General features: G+C 39.4%; 1 protein-coding gene across 4 annotated transcripts in view; it reads right to left on the reverse strand.

Moving 5' to 3' along the window:
- Positions 1–25,985, reverse strand: part of CCDC149 (coiled-coil domain containing 149) — a 132,132-nt gene that overhangs the window by 80,960 nt on the left and 25,187 nt on the right. For all 4 annotated transcript variants that reach the window (XM_051963898.1, XM_051963899.1, XM_051963897.1 and 1 more), the window contains exons 2-3: positions 2,625–2,786; positions 972–1,010 (exon numbers count right to left, since the gene is read on the reverse strand). In XM_051963898.1, coding sequence (XP_051819858.1) covers positions 972–1,010; positions 2,625–2,684 — 99 coding nt within the window. In that variant the 5' untranslated portion in view covers positions 2,685–2,786. The remainder of the gene's footprint in view (positions 1–971; positions 1,011–2,624; positions 2,787–25,985) is intronic.

The following is a 25,985-nucleotide window of genomic DNA, read 5'->3' on the forward strand; positions in this document are numbered from 1 at the left end:
AGCAACACTAACAGCCATCTTCAGCATCTCCTCAACCGTGACCCCATACACACCTGTACAGGGACTCCAATGGCAGCAGTTTTCCCACCTCAAAGACTTTCCATCCCAATCCTCCCATACTTGACAGACTCCTCCGCTTTATTCTATCCCCCACCAAAGCTTTGGCAAAATGAAAACTCTACAGAAAAGAATAAACAAAAGTTCCCAGTTTTCTATTCAAAGAAAAATAATATCAACCAATGTTAGTCCTGGAGATCAGATCAGAGTTTCAGAGCCAGAAGCAGGAATTGTTGCACCTTCGGCAGACTCCAGAAACCACACGTGGCTCTGGAGACTTGGAGCACTCCCTCAGCTGGGAGGACCATGACATCAGTGGGGTGATACCATGATAAACAAATGAGATCTCTTTGAGTGAGGGAGGGAGGGGCAAAGTCACCAGCCTCTCTTTCTCCTCCAGAGCCATGTGGGTCCAGTGGCAAGATACAGATCAGGACCAGTGGAGAGTAGATAGCAACCCTGGCAACCAAGTGTGAAATCTGCTAGAGAGGCCAGCCTAGGAGATCTCAGCTTAGCCAAATACCCAAGAGCTTCTGATTTTACCTAGTAAATTATCCCTATACTAAACTCTATAATTTCTACATCCTTCTAAATTCAGCATCCTGGAGAAAAGCCCTGGTCCCCTAAGCCCAGTTAAACATCGTCATAGGCAGATTGGCAGGAAGTCACTGAAACATTGTCAGATTTCATCACTGTATTTATTGATTGTTAGGGCTTGACTATTTTCTTTGCTACCAGGGAAGACTCAACCTTTGAAAGAGCTGAGAGGAAGGTAGAAAAGTGTGATATATGTGTAAATGACCAACATAAAAACAAAAGACAGCAATAAAACTTAATTAAAAAAAAAGAATTAGTGTTCTTTGAAACTGATACACTGAGATGAGACTAGCCAAAGAAACAGAAAGAAATCCTACCTGTTTCCTTCTTTCTGGTGGAATTGATGGGTCTCCATCCTACAAAGAAACAAAGTACATTTTACTTTTTTAAATGTCTTAAAAAACTAAGAAAAAAATTTTAATTAAAAAAACCACCTTAAGGAACAAAATTTTAAACAAAAAATAAGAAAATAAAACAATCTAAGGAAAAATAAAATAAAATAAATAAAACCACCTACGGGGAAAATGATTTAAATAAAAAATTAAAAATTAAAACCACCTAAGAAAAATTTTAAAAATAAAATAAAATCATCTAAGGAAAAAAAGAAATAAAATAAATAAAACTACCTAAGGGGGAAAACAATTTAAATAAAAAATAAAAAATAAAGCCATCTAAGAAAATTATATTTAAAAAACCACCTAGGGAAAAAAACAATGTAAATAAAAAATAAATCACCTAAGAAAAAGTTTAAAAAAAAAATTAAAAGTACCCAAAGGGAAATAAATAAATAAACCACCTAAGGGAAAAACAATTTAAATAAAAAATTAAAAATTGAAACCACCTAAGAACAATTAAAAAAAAATTAAAATCACCTAAGAAAAGAAAAAAAGAAACCACCTAAGGGTAAACAATTTAAATAAAAAATGAAACAATAAAGTAACCTAAGAAAAATTATTTTTAAAAATAAATAAAACAAGGTAAGGGGGAAAAAACAATGTAAATAAAAAACAAAAACAAAAAAAACAAACTGCCTAAGGAAAAAAATTTTAAATAAAATCATCTAGGAAAAAAAATTGAATAAATCAAATAAATGCATTTGAAAACTAACGTATATGTCAGCCAAGCTGGGAACAAAAGACCAGAATAAAGCCTGAACTTCAAACCCAACCCAATTGAAAATATTTTCCCCAACTGAACTATGGGAATTGAAATGAAGGTGTTTTTAAAATCCCCAGAACTCCAGGGAACCGGCTCCAATTGGAACAAAACTAGAGAGCTTCAAAAACTAATGACTAAGAACTAAATAAGAGAGTCAAAATATACTCTGAACTGAACCAATAGTTCCATTCACAGGGTCATCTGAATTTAGAATTTAAAATGATTTCACAAACCTCCTCCTCATACTACAGATGAGGTGACTGGGGTCCCGGGAGGTAATGAGAAAATAGTAATGGGAGCGGTGTTCAGATAATAAGGAGCAGAGATGGAATTTGAATCTAGCGCTGCTCATTCCAGATGTGCTCCTAACTGCAACAAGCTTTCTCGGGCAGGTTAAGCCCTGATTTTAAATGAACAAAATCAAAGGAGAAGCTCACCAGAGATCCGAAGGGGAGGGAGGGCTGTTTTATTTTGTTTGTTTTAAGAACTGAGGCGGATGGAGAAGTCAGTGCCATCCCATTTATTGGTTCCCAAGAAAGGACTCCTTTATCTCACTGGGCCCCTGACCTGGCCTCCACCATTAAAAGGGGCAGAAAAAACCTCGCCCAACAAGCTGCCTCCCTCTGCAGCGAATCTGGGCGATTCCTATTGACACCATTAGAAACATGTTAAAGAAAAAGCAAATGGCAAATGCAAAGGCTCCTCTGGCAAGCTCCCTGTCCCAAAGTCCTGGGACCCCTTCCCTCCCAAGGGACGCTCTCCCAAGGGACCCTCGCCCAAGGGACCAGGCAATCGGCAAAGTAACTACGTACAATCAGCTCTCGGTATTTCTTTTTTAGGGACTGGTGCCGCTCCCGAAGTTGATTGGCCATGAGTTTGTACTGATCTCTCTCCTGCTGACACGTGTCCAACTCCTTGGAAAGGATCAGAAGAGCCTCCTTTTTGCTTTCTAGTTTCCTTTTACACACCAGGTACTGTAAAAGCAAACAAAGCACGTGATTCATCAGAGATCTTTAGCAAGAACCTTTCTGCATTGTAGCAAAGGCATAACTAAGGTGGTGTAACTGGGGAGGTGGCCAGAGAGGAAAACATTTACAAGTCCCTAATCACACTTTTAGTTCTTTGGAGAGTTAGAGACAAGTTAGAAACACCTAGTTTCTTAGCACCTATTTAGCAATAATAGCAATTATTGCTTATTCCCTGGGGACTACGCTTCAAAATAAGCTCTTCCTCAGCCCAGAACTACCTTTTCTGGATGCCCTAACAATGGCCTGGCAATACTGTAGAGTCTCTCCAGAATCTTGTGCTCTCTCTAATTGATCTGAAAGCACAATTTCCATGCTGTTCACCTAAGATGCAAAAATTGCTGGTTTCAGCTCTTCATTTGGGGATCAACATTTTGGCAGCCAAAAAAAAAATTCATTTATAAATTTTGATAGATTCATGTTTCCCAAAACTGGGGAGGTGGTGGTACTATTGTGCCATTTCCTGGCCAAACAACAAAGGACTCTCCTTAACTGAGGGGTCTATAAATGGAACTGGATGGTCCCTGGGGCTGGGATGCTGCAAAGGAGGCTTCTATTCTGACCGGGTTGGGCTACAGCACCTCTGGGGTCCCTTTCAAATCTGGGGTTCTCTATTTGAACACTTCAAGGGTCTGTAAGTTCATCAAAGTGACTCTCTCTCTGCTCACACTGGCCGTACCTTCTCCACAGCTTCATCCATGATCTCTGTGACTTACTGTGACCAAAAGATTTATCACCACGTTGCCAATCTGGTGATGAATCTCTTCCTCCTTAGTTAACTACACTGGGTGGGATGATACACTCCTGCTACCAGCCAAGGGGAGGCTATGGATCATTGGAGCTCCGGAGTTGAGCTACAGTGGGCTAAAACTAAATGAGGGTCTACACTAACTCTGATGCCTTAAGGAGCACAGGCCCACCAAGCTTTCCAACAAGGGCCCAGTTGGGCTAGATCAGAAAGTGGAGTAGCTTAAAGTTTCTGTACTAGTGATATTTAACTATAATAATAATAATAATATTTACATAGTACTTAATAGGTGCCAGGCATTGTGTTTAGTGCTTTACAAATATTATATTTACAAATATTCACTCACTTTGGAGTGAACTCTCACTGTTCCCATTTTACAGATGAGAAAGCTGAAGCTGAAAAAGTTTAAGTGACTTGACCAGGATCATACAACTAATGAGTAAAGAAATGGAACGGACTGGAAAAGTGCTTAATGTTAAGTGTTACTATGGGTTAAGTCCTGTTGGAGGAGGACAGCAAGGAACAAAACTGAAGGAGATCACAAATGAAGAAGATTTATTTAGGGTTTAACGATTTCATTGCAATTTGAGGCCATATGGGTAGCAGATAGCTTTAAAGATTATACAGTCCAAGTCCCTTAATAAATAGGGAGCCTCAAACTGATATATTACTTGCCTAATGACAAACAATTCAGTGAATATTTTTGCTTTTGTTGTGCTGTTTCAGTGTATCCGACTCCTCATAACCCTATTTTGAGGTTTCCTTAGCAAAGCTACTGGAGGGGTTGGCCATTTCCTTTCTCCAGCTCATTTTTCAGATGAGGAAACTGGATAAGTTACTTATCCAGAGCCACATAGCTAGTAAATGTCTGCGTCCAGATGTGAACTCAAGTTTTCCTGACTCCAGGCCTGGTGCTCTAGCCTCTTCACCACCTACCTGCCTCAATACTTAAGTACCTATTGTACTCCAGGCACTGTGCTAATTCCTGAGGGAATTTAAGGAGGGGATAGACCATCAAGGATCTTTTAATCTAATGGCAGGGGAGACAACATGCAAACAAATAAACACAAAGCAGGCTCTTTAAGGGATAAATAGAAAACAATTAACAGAGGAAAGGAGTTAATAACATAAAATAACAGAATCAATCTGGTCTTCAAATGTAGGTATCCTAACTGCAGGTTTAGGGATCTTCCTGTTATTGCATCATCTCATTTGACTGTCATCAGATCCAAGTGAATGGAAAGTATGATTCCCATTTTATAGAAGCAACTGAGGTGTCCGATTTAATGGCTTATTCATGTAGTCAATGGCTAAAATGGGACCTGGACCCAACTCTTTTAAATTAAACTCCAATGCCACTTTATCTTCATAATAATCTCTTTTGGACTACTGGGGCTCATGGGGCTGCTAAGGGAATCAGTGGAGATGGCACCAGTCCTAGAATCAGGGAAACCTGAATTCAAATATGGCCTCAGATACTTACTAGCTGTGTGACTCTGGGCCAGTCATTTAACCCTGATTGCCAGAAAACCAAAACTCACTATTAAGATACTAAACCAGATATACCATTGCGTAAAATGGGCCAGTCATTTGCCAACAAAACAAAACAAAACAAAACAAAACATCACGATTTAGTATCTTCATACTTGACCAGGATACTAAATAAATACTTGACCAAGAGAGTAAGATACTAAACCAGATATACTGGAGCATACTATGGGCCAGTCAGTCCTTTAACCCTGATTGCCAAAAAACAAACCAAAATCAAACCAAACCTCACTATTAAAATACTAAATCAGTTATATCGTAGCATACTATGGACCATTTAACCCCGACTGCCAAAAAACAAAACAAAACAAAACATCACTAATATCTTCATCCATGATAAGGATACTAAATAAATACTTGATCAAGATAGTAAGATACTAAACCAGATATACCAGAGCATACTATGGGCCAGTCAGTCCTTTAACCCTGATTGCCAAAAAACAAACCAAAATCAAGCCAAATCTCATGATTAAAATACTAAATCAAATATATCAGAGCATACTATGGGCCATTTAACCCTGACTGTCAAAAAACAAAACAAAACAAAACATCATATTTTGTATCTTCATACTTGACCAGGATACTAAATAAATACTTGACCAAGAGAGTAAGATACTAAACCAGATAGATATACCGGAGCATACTATGGGCCAGTTATTTAAGCCTAGATTGCCAAAAAAAAAAAAAAAAAAACAAAACACAACAAACCCTCACTATTAAGATACTAAACCAGTTATCCCATAGCATACTCCCCAGGAGAAGTACTTTCAATTAGGCCAAGGAGAAGAGCACAGTATTCTAGACATCGCTTTTCTCCTCTGCTTTTAACCACCCCGCAACAACATTTGCAACTTCTTCCATAATTCATGTCGGCACACACCCATAACACGTATAATTTCATTTTCATAAATCAGTTCTTTCAACTATCCTCTCAATTCCCCACCAATACTCCTGTACCCTTGAGTGGATGTCTCATTTCTCGAAGGTGGGCAGAGACCTCGTTGCCCCATGCCCTTTCCTGGCCGGATCCCTCCCCTCCCCGTCCCAGCCCCTCTCCTCCCCCACTTCACCTGACAGTTATCAACGTGGGCACCTGGAAGGGGGAGCCCAGCTCATCCTTTCAGTTTATTGAATAGATTGCAGAGTTGGATGTTATTCACGTATATGAAATGTGGCACTAAATACCTTTTGGATTTGCCCTGTAAAAGACCAAATTCCGAGCATTCATGAAAACAATTTATAGTTTCATTATACACTTTGACATGAATACTTTGTCATTACGGCCTCTCATACAAAGCCAGGGAGCACATCAGCACTTCCTGAACGTCCTGAGTCAATGCTGTTTTTTATGGACAAAAAGCATTACTCAGAGAGAGCACTTGCTTGGAATTGACTTTGTTAAGTTCAATTTCAAATAAATGAAAGGAAAAAAGGGGGAGTTTTGTACATTAGCACAAGCTTCTTTTTCTGAAATAAAAAAAAAAAAGTAATTGCTTTGCTGGAAAAACAAAGGGGCAGAAGAAACAATTGAGAGCTGGATTTAAACTCTAAGAGGACACTTCCACCTTGAAGAAATTTATCCTGGCAGTAATGAGGTTGGAATCCTGCCTTCAAATGTCCTGGATTCGGAGTCTTTGGTGTTGCCTTTTTGCAGACAAAATGGTCCTGTTTTTGTGCTCAGGAGAAAAACCCCATCAGGTAAATAGCACAGGGAAAGTGTTCAAAATGCAAAGTTTATGTTCTAAAAGCAGGAAGGAAAAATTACATACATATATATATATATATATATATATACACACACACACACACACACATACACACATATACATTATGTGCAGACAATCTGTAGATCTGTTCTATTGCCTCTGTTTCTTTTAGTATTTATTATGATTTTTTAAATAAAGGAGACAACAGAATCAGAACCATGGTCCCTTAGAGTTTATTCATTCTTCAGCTAAAGTCACAAAACTCTCCAGAGAAGCAATGAAGCCTGAAGGAGGGGACTGAGGCAGTTAAATAGCGGAGGCTATGTTTAGATGCCTGCCACTGTCCTGTCAGGAAAGAATAAAGGCTGGAGCATCCCTTATTTACAAGGCTGGACACAGTGGAGGCTTTTAATAAATACTTGCTGATTGATTGATCATGATTTATGAGGAACTGAGAAACTCGGATCAAACTGTCCTGTCATTAAGGGCAGCTGGAAGCCTACTGTGACGCCAAGGGAGAGGCTAACAAGAATGCCTTTCTGCAGCAACCGCTGGGGAGGGGGGAATCGCAAGGAACAATATTTCCTACTTTCTCCTCTTATTAAAAGAGCCACCATTGCCCGGCCGGGGCACTAGGTAAACATCACGGTCAATACAAGGCTATCTCTGAGGTTCATTTGCCTTGGGGAATAGAAGCAGCATGACTTAATAGCAAAAAGCTATTAGAATCTATTAGAGTGAGAGACGAATTCAAATCCAACCTGTGTGACCTTGGGAGCTTAGAAATGTGAATTATTTTAATAAGTTAATAAATTAAGCCATCGTAGTTCTATTAATGTCTCTCGTCATCAAGTGGAAAAGCGTGTGGATTCTTAAAGGAACACAGGTTCTGACAGACCCTTAACATCTGAAAAGGTTTTGTGTATTATTGTAGAATTCTGCTCCCCACTCCCACCTTTATTGAATGCAAGGGCCAGATGCTCAGGTATCCTCATCACCCAAGCACATCCCATTTCCTTTCCCACTAAAAAAAAAAGAAATAAAGTTGGAAGCACCAACAAAAATCTTGCTTAGCAATAATTTGCTCACATAGAGTAGGTATTTAATAAATACTTGTTAGTTGACTGGAGTATTGGTTAACTGAGGATCAATTATTATAATTATATTTATATTTTCTATATTCATTCATGATAATTATTATTGCAATTATATATCCATTGATTATTATTTTGATATTAATATTAATAACATAATATAATACATATTATACAATGATATATTGCATATAATAATAAATGTTACATATTATACAAAATAATATATTTTTATATTGTTAATATAATTGTATGGTATATATTATATATAATTATTATCATTATAATCAGCTACATAGCTAATTATGGGGAACTTCATTACCAGGTTGTCCAAAGAATTTTGGGCCACAGTAACTCTGCAAAAGCAGAGAGAAAGCATGTGATCTATAGTGGGGGAGGTGATACCCAAACACAAAATCAGGGGCCTTTGCATTGAGTACAAGAACACAAAAAAAATCACCTTTGTATAAAGAGCTAATGTTCTCAATAGAAACAAATTAAAGTGAAGAACAAGGGAAGCTTTAAAGGACCTTCAGCAGCTCTCTGGAAAGATGAAACATGAGCATTTCTTTGAAAGGGTCTGTCCTGGACAGACTGATTGCTGGGGCATCCAACTGCAGACTGTCCCCCAAAGCCAGGAGCAACCAGAAGAGACCAAGGCAAGAACTGTCAGAGTACTCTCGGATCCTTAGAGCTGGCAAGGCCTTGAGCACTCATCTGGTAGCTACCCACTCATTTTTTACATGAAGAATGAGATCCAGGGGAGGGAAAGTGATTTCCTCAAACCGGTTGGTAGACCAACAAAGACAATGTGGGAAGAAAGTTATGTTGGGGGAAAAAAAAACTCTCCAGGTCTCCAGTTATGGGTTGGCAGGGTTTTGCTCCATAGAAAGGTGTTTTAAAAATAACAGACTATGGTTACATCCATTTTTTGGCATTAATTTTGCCAAGGGATCATGTACATTTCAAAACCTATTAAAAATAACGAGTAAGAAACCAGGGGTGTGGCAACCAGAGGAGAGATATCCCTTTGTCTGAAACGCCAATAGACTTCGTTTCAATTAAAATGTCACATTTCCTTTCCTGTCGATCATAGTACATAATTCCCTTCCTGCCAACAATAGGATGTAAAGGGAAGCAGAATCGCCACAGAGATGGAGTTTAGCAACTCCGAGAAACCCAGGCCTTAATGCTGAACTCAAACGACAGCTTCGTCTGAGCTTTGGAAAATCCCTCAAACCTAACCATGGAACATCCAACCTGGACTCCACAGAAAGTTTAATATCAGGTCAGCCATTTACTTCTTTGGAAACCTTTGGCCACTCCATCAGAGAAGAATTCACAATTCTAGAGCACCACAAGCTTTACAAAGAATTTTCCCCACAGAAAGTCTGGAAATGATGCAAATGGTGATCAATCCCATTTTACAGAGGTGAAAACAGATCAGAAAGACCGACTGACATGGTCATTGAGTCTCAGTAAGAGTCAGGGCAGGAATTTCAACCCCAGCTCTTTTGAGTCCTGAGATTGCTTCTATTCCTACTGTCCAACCTCTCAATCACTACAGGAGTGAAGTATTTTGGGGAAAAAAATGGATTTTTTTTTAGCACAATCCTGCTTTCCAAATACATCATCCATCCAGTGGACAGAATGCTCAATCTGGAATCAGAATATCAGAGTTGAAAACGTAGTTCAGCCATTTACCAATCTGTGGGACAAGGGACAAGTTAACCTTTCCGAACATCAGTTTCCCATCTTTAATGTGAAAAGTTAAGACTAGATGGCTTCTCCCACTCTAAATCTCCGATGATCCCATAATTACCCTCCTTATTCGTCTCTCTTCCAAATCAATATTCCTCCCACTTAGCGAGTGCCTTCCTTTTGAGATGACCTTCCATGTACAACTATATAATTGGCACATCCACTATTTGGCTTTTGGTCTCGCCATTACAACGGGAGCTCCTTGAAGGCAGAGATTGAAGGATTTTTTTGCCTTTCTTCGCATCCCCACTGACTTAGGAGCACGATGCTTTGGCAGCTAAATGGTATCAGTGGATAAAACTCTGGCCATGGAGCCAGAAAGAGCACAATTTAAATCCTGCCTCAGACACTTACCAGTTTTATGACCCTTGGGTAAGGTATTGACTCAGTTTCCTCAACTGTAAAATTGGGATAATAATAATACCTGTCTCCTAGGGGTGTTATAAAAATCAAATGAGATAAAAGTGGGAATTGTTTAGCAAAGTATTGGGCACAGAGTAAAATCTTTGTAAATTTAGCCATCATTAACATTATACTAGCTTCATTACTATGTTCTACTAGTACTACTGCTAGGATATTCTACTAGTACTACTACTAGGATATTCTACTAGTACTACTACTAGGATATTCTACTAGTTCTACTACTACTAGGATATTCTACTAGTTCTACTACTAGGATATTCTACTAGTACTACTACTAGGATATTCTACTAGTTCTATTACTAGGATATTCTACTAGTACTACTACTAGGATATTCTACTAGTTCTATTACTAGGATATTCTACTAGTACTACTACTAGGATATTCTACTAGTTCTACTTCTAGGATATTCTACTAGTTCTACTTCTAGGATATTCTATTAGTACTACTACTAGGATATTCTACTAGTAGTACTACTATTAGGATATTCTACTAGTACTACTAATACTACTAGTTCTATACCTACTTCTAGCATTATAATCCTGAGCAAGTTTTCTTCTCAACCTAATTTCTAACTTCTCTAAATCTCAGTTTAGGTAACTCAAAACACTAGGTAATCGTTACCTATTATTATTACTTAGCAAGTGGCCTTGTAGTAGCCAAGTCCAGAGTACAGCAGGTTTGGGTTTCACATCCAGGTGGGTGGGGGCTTGCTCTCCCTCCTGGCCCAGGTAGGTGGTGGTGGGGGGCTTGCTCTCCCTCCTGGCCCAGGTAGGTGGGGGCTTGCTCTTGCCTCCTGGTTCAGCTCTCCTTGGCTAAAGTTGCTGCTGTCAAGGCAACCAGCCTCACCTGCGGCTCTGTACTTGGTCACAGCATCAGAGTACAAGGCAGGCAGGTCACGTGACCCCCAGACATACAGAAACAGGCTGGACCAGAAAGCGCCAACCTTTGCCCAATATAATCTCAGGAGAAAGCTGCTTTCCCTGGTGACTGGGTGGTGGAGACAGGTGATTCACCACCTGTGGTCAGAGGCACTCCCAAGCCCATCATGGGGCCAATCACTGCCTAGGACGTCCCACTTGAGGAGGTAGAGGGTTTATAAGGTGGGACACGTGGGGATGACCCAGGACACGGGTGCATGGGACTAGGGAAGGGGTGGGACTGCCTGAGCTGTCTCAGGTAGCACAAAATGGTGCACAAAGCATGGGGTCCCACCACCCCTCAGATTATGCTGGGAATTGTCCCAAAAGGAGCCCATCCCTGGAAAATATTCAACAAAATGAAAATACAAAACAATCGGGATAATGTTCATTTGTGTTTTTTTCTATCATCTGCAACTCCAGGGACCCAGTTCTGCTGGAATTAGATCCCACTGTATCAGATTATGCTGTTTTTAAACACTATTCATCTTTAATATTGGGACAGCTGGGGGGCTCATGAGCTCAGCCCTGGAGGCAAGAGGACCCGAGTTCAAATACTGCCTCAGACATTAGCTGTGTTACTTTAAGTAGGTCTCGTAATCTCCATCTGCCTCTGTTAAAATGAGGAGAATAAGTATACTTACCTCACAGGGCTGTTGGGAGAAATAAATGGGATAATATTTGTAAAGCACCTGGTACATGATAGGCAATTAATAAGTGTTTAAACCTTTCCCATAATTATTATTATTATTGGGATGAATCCCTGAGCTACTACTAATTATTTTGCTAAAAACCTACCCATTGCGAACCGAAATAAATACACTCCATGACAGGGGCCAGGACAGAGATCCTTAGCTTGGAGTCCAGCCACCCTTGGGTAGAAGGCTCACCGACTTGGACCAGAAAGAGAAATTGCATCTTTATTTTCCTTAGCCTCCCAGTGAAATCTAGTTTTCTTCCACTGTGAACGTAGGCGACAAACCACAACAGCATTAGCGGGAGGTGTGACTGTGGCAGCTACAGAAATCCCCGGTATTTTCATTTCATATCACAGTGGAACATCAATTGAACGCTCATCTTCACCTGCACGTTGCCTGCTCAAAGACTATCCCATTACTTGATAGTCTCATTCAAGGTAAAGTGACGGCCTTCATACTGAGAGAAGTAGGAAACTGGACCTTCAACTTGCCTTTATTTAGGGATTATCCTTCACTTTTCTTTGTAGCCCCAACTGCCCAGCACAGTGTCTGGCACAAAGCGAGAGATAATAGACATCTTGCGAATAGCTTGGTTGCACTGGTTTGCTATGTACTCTATCATTAAAATATTATTATGCTATTACTGATAATCAATTTGTGATATTAACAAATCACAAAAATATTGGGATAATTATGCCTCGATACAATTGGCATCCATTGTCATCCTATGGATTTCTCTTCTACATTCAAAAACATGATTGTGAAAAGGAACCCACAGACTGCAGAGGGTCCGTGACAGACATGATTAAGAAGCTCAGGCTGGAGAAATCCCTGGTAGCAGCTCTCTGCTTAAGCAAACTTTTAGGATCTGCTTTCCTCTTTGTAGGAACTCCCTCCCCCAAACAAATTCTAATCCCTCCAGAATGTAGAAGGTGGTCCATTGGAGTCACTGCAGCTAAAGTTTCATCACTTGCAGCCGGTTCACAGACGTGGCCCTCCAAATTTCTCTAAGCTGGTTCTGGGACAAAGCACATAGCATCTGCTGCCATACCTCTACTCGGGCTTTTCCAATTGTGTGGGAAGCAAAAGCTGTTGTATTTTTTTGCTTTCCCAGAGCTTCTAGAACCCAGGGTCACTTCCCCACCATTGAACAGATAGCGGGAGCATCCCTGGTTAGGGATATGCCTGTGGAAAGGAAGGAAGCAAAACTATCCACCGAGAGTACCCCTGGATAATCAGTGAGACGTGAATGAAATGAACTCGGTAAAATATGTCCAGTTTTTGGCATTTATATTAGATGTCATGAAAAACTTTTATTATCCTCTCAAAAATGGATTTCTTTGGGACTGCATTTCAGTTTTATTTTTTAAAGCACATCATATAAATCATTTTCCCTCAATGCTAATTTGAACCTACAGATGCATCACAAATATACTCATAATTTTCAAAACTCAAACTCTTAGCTTTCATCATCGGCCAGCTTTTATCTCCCCAGTAGCTGTTATCAACAATAAAGCGAACATTAATTGCCTCAAGGAAGATCACGATCGTTAAATGAGTTATCTGGTTTACAACATCACTGTGTGGACTACTCCATAACTAGATAAACTGCTCAGCTGGGATCAACAGGGCCTTGAAGTCAGGCGAATGGGACCACACTCCAAAGGGATAAATACTCACTCTTGATCCCCTGCTACTTTTCATAATATGGCTGTTTAGATCTCATTAAGACATCAACCGTAGCCTTGATAATCCAAGAGAGGGACACAAGTTTATAGCTGACACATATATCCAGAAGACTACATATCAGAATAATAGAGAGGCTGATAGATTGTCAACTCCTGAGAACAAGAAGCAAGTTCAAATTATCTTTTATGTGTCCTTCAAAAACTAATAGAGTTTTTAATATTCTTTTCGTGTTTAAGACTGCAGTTTCCTTGGGGTAGGAAACTGGCAGCAAAGTATTTCTAGAGATGCACTTTATCCAGAATTCATCTAGATAAATGAATGAGAAACTAGAGAAAAAGATGAGCAACTAATCTATGACTTAACAATCTAGAGAGTTGGCTGAGGTACTGAGAGTTTAAGTGACTTGTGAGGACCCAAGATCACACTGACAGTATAAACCAAAGTAGTAATTGAACCCGTCTTTATGATTCCAAAACTGCCTCTCCGTTCTCCATGTAGTATACACTTTAAAAATGGCTGTTTATTGAAAGAATGAATGAGTGAGTGAATGAATGAAACTTGTCTTAACAGCGCAAGTGCAAATTGCTTCAGATACAGTACTTCATAGGGTTATTGTCAGAGAAATGCTTTGTAAATGTCAAAGCATCCCATCTAGTGAGTCAAAGGAAGGAAAAGAAGGAGGAAGAGGGGAAGGAGGAGAAAGAGAAGAGGGAGGAGAAAGAAGAGGAAGAGGAGAAGGGGCAGGGAAAAGTGGAGGAAAAGAAGGAAGAAGAGGAGAAGTAAGAGGAGGAAGAGGAGGAGAAAAAAGAGTCAGGAGAATGAGGAAGAGAAAGAAGAGAAGGAGGAGGAAGAGTGGAGGAAGAAGAGGAGGAGGAGGAGAATTGGTGTAACTGAAACATTTTAAACATATCAGAATAGAGCATACACACAAAAAGTTCAGAAAGGGCCACAAACAGAGCAGTGTTGGGGCTCTGATGTTAAATAAATAAATACTTTAAAAATAAGTTTCACACAACTGAAAGTTCTCTTTTCTGTCTCTCTTTGTGGAAATTTCTGAATTTGCTGATGTTAAGTTCTACTGAAAAGGTTGTCATTGGAACATTGTTATCGATCAGTCATGGCCAGCTCTTGGGGCCCTTTTTTGGAGTTTCCTTGGCAAAGATACTGAAGTGATTTTCTATTTTCTTGCTCATCTCATTTTACAGATGAGGAACTGAGATAATCAGGGTTAAGTGACTTGCCCAGGGTCACACATTTACTAAGTATCTGAGTTCAGATTTGAACTTGGTCTTCATGACTCCTAGCCTGGAACTGTAGCCTTTTCCCCATCTACCTTCCTGGGACATAGTAGGCTCTTAATGAATGACTCATCATGGAAAGGCAGCATAGTGCCATGAAGGAGCAGTTGCTCTAGAATAAGAGGACTTGAGTTTAAATCCAAAATCTGTGACTTACCATCCACATGATGTCACTTTGCTTCCCTGGACCTCAGTTTCCTCATCTATAAAATGGGAGGATTGGATTAATTTATTTCTCTAAGTCCCATCCAGCTCTAAATCTATGATCTTTAGAACATCTCAGTGAGGCAAGAGCTGCATTTATTATCTTCTTTTTATAGATGAAAAAAACCAAAGCTCACAGACTGACTTCCCTAGAATCATTCAGTTTGAGTGTCTGAAGCAGGACTGGGAAGTGAAGACTCCATGACCCAAAGCCTAAGACAATCCATAAAGCCAAACTCTCCTCTTCCCCCGGCTGGCCCCCTCTCCTGAGCTTTCTAGTTCAGCGATCTTGTTTGTAAAACCAGGGTTCAATTAAATGATGTCTAAGCCCCCCCAGCTCTAAACTCTATCACTCATACTGAAACCAGGAAATTGATGGGATTCATTTGACTACAGCCCACAATTTTTCATAACTAAGAAAAGTGAACTTGGTGAATTCAATCTGTGACAGTCCTTCCCGGAATAAGGGCCCCCCCGATCTCCACTTCACCCCGGATTCATTCTTCTATTATTCAGTCTACCACATGTTTTGCAGTGCCCTTTTCTAAATCTGTTTTCACTTCTGTAATTTTTAGATAACACTTCAGCAATTTTGAGTTTGTAACTTAATGATTCTAATACCTTTCTCTGAGACACTTTTTCCCTGATCCATCTCCTTCTCAGCCTTAATGTTCCTCCCCTCCTTCCCAGTATTACTTTAGACACTCAAACTTTGATTATCTGAATGCCCTAGGGGATATGCTGAAATTTAAGTTAAGTGAGATTTCAGGTAATTGGAAGAGTTTATAATGTGAACTACAGTAGCTGGGGGATATGTGAAATTCACTGACAGTCTTGGTTAACTTCAGTTTTGAATAACTAAGGTTTGGCTAAATATATATTTCAGCTCCTTCACTCCTGTTACCTGTTCTCTCATCTCTCATCATCTTCTCAGGCCCTCAACTTAAAAAATATATATTCTTTCTCCTTCTTTTGCTCCTTCTTATTAAGATGGGAGGATTGTCAAAGGCAAGAGAGAACTTCTTCCTTTTCATTCAGTTGAGATGGTTTGGGGGAAGCCCCTATCATTTGTTGAAAAGCTAAAAAGAATCACGGATCGCCTGCAGTGCTTCTGCTTCCCACCATTCTCTCTCCCAGTGACTTAGGTTGTGACGCAGATGGGATTAATTCTCCCATGTGGCCAAGAGGGGCACTAAGATTCTCAGTTGGAAGAACACAGTACAAGCTGCTAAGTCCTTCCCACCCTTTGACCTAGATATCTTGTTGCTGGGCATTGACATCTACCCCATCCCCTCCCCTGATCCACCACCCAAGAAGGGCAGTCACCGAAAAAAAAAAAAATCCCCACTTCTCCACCAACGATGGCAATACCATGATGTTGTGGATAGAGCCAGCCTCAGAATTGGGAAGACCTGCATTCAGGTCTCACTTCTGACACATGCTAGCTGTGGGATTCTGGGAAAATCCCTTACCCTTTCAGCGTTCTAAGGCAACTCTCATCGTGAGTGGCAAAGAAAGCATCAACCTGCATCAACTGAGAATTCCCCATGAAATCCCAGGTCCAGTATTTATCCCTAAGAATAATAGCTAGAATTTATATAGTGTTTTAAGGTTTGCAAAACACATATATTGTTTCATTTGATCCTCACAATAACTCTGGGAGGTAGGTGCTATTATTATGCCCATTTTAAGGCTGAGAGTTTAAATGATTTGGCTCAGGGTCATATACTCCAGATCTCAGTTTCCTCATCCATAAAATGGGAGGGCTGGGATAAATAGCTTTTAAGTCCCTTCTGTGCTGAAGTGCCAGAAGTAGAACAGAACTCAAAGCATCCTGAATGCAGAGTCAGCCCCACTCACAAAGCCAAGCTGTGGAAACAAAGTGAGTGCCTATCAGTTGGAAAATGGCTGACTAAATTGTGTTATGTGAATGTAAAGGAGTGTTATTGTAATAAGAAAGACCTTATTGTTGTAATAAGGCCTGCAAGAAATGACCTTGAAGAATGCAGAAAAACAAAAAAGACTAAAAAATGACAGAGCAAAGGAAGCAGAAACAGGAGAACAATATGGATGGTGACTACGATTATATAAATGAAAACAACATGAAAAAAACATCATGATTAACCATCTAAACTTGGCTCTAGAAAAACGATGAGGAAACCCTCTTCCCTCTTCTTGATACAGAGATTAGAAACTACAGCTACAGATTGCTGCATATGCTAGCAGTTACACTCACTGTCCATTTGTTTTCTTTAACTGGTTTTCTTTAGCATAAGAAAGTGTTTTGTTGGGGATTTAATTGGAAAATGACTGCGATATAAAAAATATAAGGAGGAAAGGAGGGAGAAGAAAGGAGGAAGGGAAAAATGAAGCAGGGAGGGAGAGAGGGAAAGGAGTATCAGAAGGGAAGGAATAAAAAAAGGAGTAAGAGAGAGGGAAAAAAGGAAGGAAGAAAAAGGGAGTGCGAGAGAGCAAAAGAGGAAGGGAGGGAGGAAGGAGGAAAGAAAGGGAGGAAGGGAAAGAGGAAAAGAAGAAGGAATGGAGGGAGGAAAAGAGGGAGGAGAGAGAGGAGGAGGAAAGGAAGGAAAACAGGGAGTTAGCTATGTTCCTACTTTTGTCCTCTCCTTCATAACAACTCAGAGGAGTTTACGTTATACAAATATGTTTCCATGTCACCAACTCCCATAGGTACATGTTAATTATTATATACTGCAACCCAATTGCCTCTTAGAGAGGCAGCTCTCTAAGAATATAAGTTGTAAAGAAACTGCCCATCTGCATTAACAGAGGAAGTTCTTTTTTTGCACTAGAATATAGATAATATTAGCTTCTTAAAATTTAATTTATTTTTCCCCACTTAATAATATTTTATTTTTTTCCAATTACACATAAAGATAATTTTCAATATTTACTTTGGAAAGATTTTGAGTTCCATTTTTTTTTCTCCTTTCCTCTCCTCTCCCACCTCAAGACCTCAAGCAATCTGATATAGATTATACATGAATAATCATATTAAATACATTTCTACATTAGTCAAATACATAGTTTTCTGAGACAACATACAGCCTGAAGGAATCCTAATCTAAGGGATAAGTTGCAGCTCAACAGCCCCCTTGTTCTTTTTTTTTTCTTTCTGGCAAAGGAAGTTCTTCACTGTGACCTCCCTATATCAATAAAATCACAAGTGCAATTTTTAAAATGATGCTCATATGACCTAGCACTCATAACATGCACTAACCAGATAGGTGACGATGATATACAGTTATAACAAGACAAAGCCACACTTATAAGGGATTGCCCCTTTCAAATGTGAACATCTGATGGCTGAAAGGTCAGGAAAATAACATTTATGTAAGGGACCCTGATAAAATCAGTTTGAGAAAGAACATGACCTCTTGGATTAAAAGATGAGGACAGACACTCCAACTGTGAGGAGGACACAAGAGAAAACTGCCCTTCAGATAAATGCATCAAGAGGAATTGTTGGAAGGTAGAGCAATGATTGTGTTAGAGATGGCTGCAGGGCATGGTGGCAACCAGCTCATTTACATATTACTGTTATCTGAGTTTGAAGGTTATAACTGAGAAATTGTAAATCAAAGAACAGTTTAAAGGCTATGGGAAGATTATATGGGCACTGTTGGGATCACACCTGCCAGAAAGGGGGAATTTTTAAGTTTCACATCATAAATTAGTGAAAGCTCTGGTTATGAAGTCCTGACAAATCGGATTCTGCAAGATAAGAGATGGAACAAGGATGTGGGGGAGTTAGCTCATATAGGTTCACAAGAGTCAATTATTAAATTTTCAGGTTTGAATCAGGATTTGAGTCATAGTTTTGTTGATTATCTAGGCTTAAGAGAGTGATGCATAAAATGTTAATAATGGAAATTGAACTTTAAAATATATCATCTTTTTTTTTTCCCTGAAGAGCTAGTTGTTAAATATTTAACAGCACAGCCCTAGCTATCGGCAATAACCATATGAAAATAGAAGCAGTAGAGAAAGTTGAATACAGGAGTTAGCAACAAAAAGCAAGAGGCGATGAGAATTCAGAACACAGAATATTGGAGTTGACAGGAGCTGACTAAAGATGATAGAGAGGATCTGCAGCTTTTTTGATGGAGACTGAGCTGAGAAAAAAGAAGCATTGCTTTGCTGAGAGCTGATTGGCTGCAGAAAGGTATTATTGTTCTTTAATAACATCTACAATTTGAGAAGGGGAAAACTGCTCCATGTTTGTGTTACCCTTTATTCTCTAGTTTAGGAGGGGGAAAATAAAGAGGGAAATGAGATTTTGCAAACGTTGCTATGAAAAGAGGCATAGCTTTGTTGAGAGCTAATCAGACAAAAAAGAGATTTCCCTGCTATTTGAAGGGGGAAAGACTACCTTGCTCTATTGTTATCTGCATTTTGACAGAGAAAAATGCCTCAGAGTCTCAGAATAGATCTCAAGAGACTGGCAAATCTCTAGTTTAAGGAAAGTGACATTAAAAGAGCACAACCATTTCTGAGCACCCAAGCAAGAGTGGCTGTGTGCTAAAAGAGTAGCAGAGAAGAAGCTTTGCCCAGCAGATGATGCATCTTAGAGATTATTCTTTAAAGAGACCAAGTATGCTAAAGACAGTGTTTCTAAAAGTACAAAAGGTTTCCTTATTCATGTGCCTCTGGGCTGGGTTTCTGTAAGTGTGTGCCCAAGGTAAAGGTGAGATCTCATTTTTTGGAGTACTTCATGTTTTGATTATTTCTGTTCTTGCTTTCTATTAAGTGTTATGATTATTCAGGTTTTTGCCTTATTAAATAAATATTACATGATTAAAAGACATGCTGAAATGTGTAAGAATCATGGTTCATAGTTTGAAAGGATTCAAAGAGATCCTCTTAAAGTCACAAAAGAGTTTATTTACATCCCAATTGACTAGTTAGCCTCCAAAGTCTAGCAAATTAGAAATAGTTTGGGAGGGCTATATATATATATTGACAATTTGAGGGGCTTAGCTAGAAGGCTAATAGCCTACAAGGTTGTAAAAGAAGGATAAGGGGGAGTAAGGTAAGAGAACAGGATGCCTTTTCATCCAGGTGAGAGGAAAATCAAGTCCAGACCACTAAAAGAAAGAAAAACAGATCCCTGACTTCTTATAGGTAGACTTAGCCCAGATTCTTCTAAAAATAATACTAGCTACCAAGTGGAACAGACTTTCTTAAAGATCAAGATTTTTTTTAATGGAGCTTCTACCCCAAATGAAAAAGTTTCATTTAATTTCAATGGATCCCAACTGTCAGATGCTGGAGCCAAGTGAAACTACTCTAAGCAAAAGTACTCTAAGTACAAAGTATTTTGTACTTGCTTAGAGATCTTGAAGCCAGCTGTTCAGTTCTCCCCTTATGTCAATTATCAAAATAAAGACATAAACGAATGAATGAATGAATATCCCAACCAGTTCTTATCCATAAGAAGACCATAGTACTATTCTTTGGGTGGGAACCCCTGTGTGGCTGTTCAGGGATACTTTCATAGCAAAACTCAGTTCATAAAACTTAGGTTCCTCGAATTGAATCAACTAGCTACAATGTTGTTTTTGTCTTTTATTGTCCTAATTTCCTTTGTTTCTGTGCTCCCTAATTCTAATTTAATTTAGTCTAATTCACATTTATAGATTTGCCCAATATGTGGAGAGCACTCTGCTGGAGCTACAAAAACAAAAATAGAGGAATCCTCAAGAAGTTTACCATAATTTTTAGCAGTAAAATATGCAAATATCAGAAAGCACAAAGGATATAGAAAATGAGACCAAAAGATATAGAAAAGGATACATTGTAATTTGGAGAGAGACAAAGCAACTGTGTGCAAAAGTACTGGGAAAGGTCTTGGGCAGGATGTGGCAACTTTGCTATGATTTGGAAGTTAGTAGGGATTCAGTTATAAAAGTGAAAATGTGATCTATGCCAGAAAGGAGAGTTACCTGATAGGGACCAGGACAATAGCAGAAGTGGAGGGCTTTGAGTTAACCTTTAACCTTCCTTCCCACAATACCAACCAAGCTTGTTTGTGGACCAAAAAGCAATGGAGCAGCCCCGTGGCCATCACTCTGATCTAAGATCCAGCTTGAGACCTTTGGAAAAGGAGGCGATGTACTTCTGTACTATCTGCTTTTATTTATTTTCTAACTGATGGCTTTTGCTCTGCATTTTCCACTTATTGGAGTGTTTTTAACAGGGAATAACTGAAGATATTTTTGTAAGAAGAAATTGCATATCATTACCCCCAGGCTCTGAGGGGTCCATTGTACAACACAAGGAACCAAGAGACCACTTGCACCAAGACAGAGTGTGGGAGGCAGAAGCAAGGTGGATGGGAAAGATCATTAGCTCAAGATTAGAGAACTGGGTTTAAATCCTGCCTTTGTCAATTAGGTCATTTTTGTGACCATAAATAAGTGATTCAATTTTCTTCTCAGAAAAATGAGGGAATTAAAGTAGAGGATCTCTTGCCAGCCCACCAGTTTTCCAGATGTTATAGCCTCTGTTGTGCTAGGGGAAAAGCCATCAGCCAGTCTGAGTCGTACAGGGAGTACATGAAAGAAAGGAACATAAAGACTGAGAAAGCAGGCAAAGATCTGTAAATGCCAAACTGAGATTTTTAAATTAATCTTTTCATTAAAACTATGAAATTCCCAGAAAGAAAGTTTTCACTTTGATAGTCTCCTCACAATTTGGCCCAGCAAAAATTATTTTGAAATTTACTCAATGGCGCAGTTCAAATGGCAGACTGAATGTTTCTGGGAACTTAAGTTACTGAATTTTTTGCAGGATAAATTATATTATGGTAGTCCCTTTAAAGGGGCAGCTAGGTGGTGAAGTAGATAGAGTTCTGGGTCTGGAGTCAGGAATACTCATCTTCCTGAATGACCTCAAACACTTACGGGTGACCCTAGACAGGTCTCAGTTTCCTCATCTATATAACGAGCTGGAGAAGAAAAACTATTCCAGTACCTTCATAAAGAAAACCTCAAATCGGGTCACAAAAAAATCAGACATGACAAGAACAATTTCGCAGTCTTTAAGTGAGTATCTCTGAACTAACAGTAGAGAAAATGTGATAATCTTAGTAGCAAAAAGCTCCTCTAGATGATCAACCAATCAAGAAGTATTTATGAAGCACCTACTATGTGCCTGGCACTGGACATACAAATAAATAGAAAGAAACCATTTCCACTCACAAAGAGCAAAGATTTCAGTTAATTATGGTTTTCAGGAAAAATGGAAATATCAGAGAGATGTGACAAATTGTGACCTCCTGGGGCTAATGCTGCCCATAGTTTTACTTCCCATCATTTCTTTTTCCCTCAGTTCCCCACTCTACCTCCCTCACCACACACCCTTTGCTATTGTTGTGAAGAAGAAATCGAAATGATACAAAGCAATATGGGCCAGCCCACTTCACTCTGAAATATACTGCACTGGAGTATCCAAAAAAAAAAAAAAAATGTTCCCTGAGAGGTTCCCCCTGCTACAGTACATTAGGGTTTTTGACACTTTCTCTCTCACTAAGAAAAAGGCCCTACCACTCAGAATTGGTGTAGATGCTCCTGCCAAAATGATTTACTAAACATAGATGGCTAAGACCAATCTGACTCTCCCAAAAGAAGCTAAGGTGTCATGAGTGGGCGCAGTCACGGAGGCAGCCTGTGCTGAGAGGGCAGAGTGACAGCTGACATGGGCCACAAGCATGGGACTCTCTCTTTATGATGGGTTAAAATGGAAGCATCAGCCAAAATTGGGGCAGAGCTCAGGAACAATAACTGCTCAGTTCCATTTTTTTCTCCTCATAAAGCAAGTCCTGGCTCTAGCAACTACAAAATCTATAGACTTGGGGGTAAACCTGGTTCTTAATCTTTAAGAGATGCCCATCCATGGGTGCTATGCTTAAAACCTCAGAATTCACAATTCAATAGACATGCCAGATTTTATGGGCTTTAAAATGGGCCACGGACCAGCCACGAGACGTTGGGTGCACAAATCTTTCTTTGATTTCTTCAAAATTCATGACCACTACAGAATAAAAACATACCAACACCCACGTGCAATGATAAAGGAAGAATTGGACATTGTCTATTCTAGGAGTTGAACCTTAATCCTGAAAAGAACCCAGAATTCCCCCCAAGTATTTTATCTTGAATATTTAAGAAGCAAAATTTTTCATTCTCCTATCGGGATTTTTAAGGAATAAGGATTCCCCTTCTACAGTCAAAGTTTTAAGTGTCATAGGCTGGATCCCCAAATGAATAAACACTATTATTCCTGTTTGTCCCCTTAATCTGTATCTTAAAAATAATAAGACTTTACATTTTGATAGCCTTTTAAAGTTTACTAAGGATTTCATTCAGGGGCAGCTAGGTAGGGCAGTGGATAGAGCATCAGCCCTGAAGTCAGGAAGACCTGAGTTTAAATATGACTCCAGACACTTAACACTTCCTAGTTGTGGGACCCTGATCAAAATACTTAACCTCAACTGCCTCAGGGGAAAAAATAGGATTTCATTCCTCCCCTAAGAAACCTACAAGACAGATACTGAAAGCATTATGATGTCCCTTTAATAGATGAGGAAATCAGGCAGAAAAAAATAAGTCATTTGCCCAACTTGCTTCAAATCCATTCTTGAATCTGATTCTTCAAAATTACAAAGGGCTTTTATTTGGGTCCAGGATTGGGTGTAGGGAGCTCCCTGGGGAGAAGCTCTCTCTGTCAATGCAAGCCAGTAGCAACTCTGGAACATCCCACAGCCGGTACGTGTCAGAAGTCACATTTGAATTCAGGTCTCCCTGATCCTGGGGTCTATGCTCTTTCTACCACTCTATGCTGCTAAATCCTGAGTGATCAGAAAAGTGGCTGAAATGCAAAGAGCATTACAGAGACAGGACCAGAAGCCTCCAAATCATGGACAGCAATCCCTGCATCATCAAGAGTTAACACACTCTGCAGGAGAATCTTTCTGGAAGCATGGCAGATTTCTTCATTTCACCAGTGTGCTCCTGAATGATTTCTGTAATCAAAACAACTATTTTCCCTGCTCACCTCTGTCATCTTAAAGGAAGCTCTCTCTAAACAACAGGTGTTTAAATTCTCCACTGAATTTCTTTCCTTGAAAAAAAAAATGAAAACGTGCAGGAAGGCAGATCTATGCTGAAATTTACCCTCAGGTAAACATCCATTCAGAAGTGGGGGAGAGTATGGGCAGCCCCAGCAGCCTCAGACAGGTGTGCTCACTGGGATGAGCCAAAGAAACGATCATATATTTAAATTAATTAAGAAAGCTGCAGGATTGTCTATACTAAGATACTAAGAACTGCCTCTGGAAGAAGTCATACCACCTGACCCTTACAAGCTCATTCTAGGGACAGCAAAGGTGGCATCTTACTGGGGTTTTCAGATCTCTAGGACGAAAGATCTGGAGCTGGAAGGGATATCTAACATCAAATCTAGCCTTTTCATTTTATGGATAAAAAAAATGCAGGCCCACACAGAAGTAAGGGAATTTGTTCAGAGCCATAGAGTAAAAAAGGAAGCCAGAATCTGAACACAATTCTGATTTCAAATATAATACCTTCCTCCTTCTTTTGCCCTGTTTAAAATGGGAACAACTTCTTTCCAAAGCACAGATTAGTGGTGAGAAGTACAGAGAATATCAATAGTAATATTATTATTAATAATATTAATTAATATTATATATTAATATAATATAAAAATACAGTACTTTTGTATCAGAAGGAACTTTAGAAATAATTGATTTCAATTTTTTTTTCACATAGATATGAAGAAAGTAATTGACGTGCTTGGAATCATACTGACAGAAATGGACTGAAAATCAAGATTTGAACTGGAGCCTTCTGATTCCAAATCCAAAATTATTTCCCCTGTACTCCCCCAGACCAGTTATTGTCACCATCTTCAAATCACAAGTGTTTTCAGACATTTACATTTTATTAAAAAAAATTTTTTTTTTACATTTCCAGTGTAAATATTTCTGACAACTGTATCACGCTCACTTATTTTGGCAACGGGAATAGACTTTTTCGGTTCCTGATGAAATCTTTACAGAATAAATCATCTTGGCCTGAATGGCAATGTTGGTTGCTTAGATGGGGTTCAGAGAGATGTCAGCTTCTCCACACAGGAATTGCTTATGAGGGTTCTTTCTGATGCCCTGTAGCAGTATCAATGATCCTGTCCCAGTTACAGGTTCAGAATTCAGTTTCATTTTTAAGTCTCTGACTACCCCCTTCTTCTTACCTGAATTTCTATTCTACACTACAGTTTTGGCAATGCCCCGGGACTCTATGAGGCTGAATCAAGAGGAAACACAATATATGCACAGGATGCTGGTAAGCAATCCTGTTATCCACTATATAAGAGGGAGATAGATTAAGCCAGACAACTGCCAAGTCCCTGGCTTTCCCCGGCTTTTGCCTGCTCAACTGGCACTGACTTTCCAGGCAAAAGCTTAATATTTTAGAGTGGATACTACTGTAGACAAGAAATCCACCAACAAATATTCCTTCTCTCAACTTCTAATCAAAAGACCTCTGGTACTGGCCCAGCCTATCCCTTCTGATTATGACAGCTCAGCTCTTCACTCAGACTCAGCCCCTTTACTTAGGAAGGCATTGCCCTTCCCCACCCCACCCCATCATTGCCTGCACAAATATTTCCTTCAGTTCAATCCCATATCTTGCCCCCTGAAAATGCGAGAATTTGCTCTCTTTTAGCTCTAAGTTCTTGGGTAGAAACCTTGGCGCACCTGAGGCAACATTTGAGGAGAATGACAGGACTTACTATATTAGGACTGACACCTTTTGTTCCTATTTCTTCCTCTCTACCCTCACTTCCACTGCAGGGATCCTGAATAGTGTCTGCCAAGTCCTGAACGCATGCTGGTGATTTGGGGCAGAATTTCCTAGAGAAATATACTAGGAGATTCTCTTCTCTAAAGAGAATTTATCCTTGTAATAGTCTTAGGACATGCTGAAATTTCAGCAAGATATACATATATATATATGGACA

This window comes from Antechinus flavipes, chromosome 6 (genome assembly GCF_016432865.1).
Source record: "Antechinus flavipes isolate AdamAnt ecotype Samford, QLD, Australia chromosome 6, AdamAnt_v2, whole genome shotgun sequence".
NCBI lineage: Eukaryota > Metazoa > Chordata > Mammalia > Dasyuromorphia > Dasyuridae > Antechinus > Antechinus flavipes.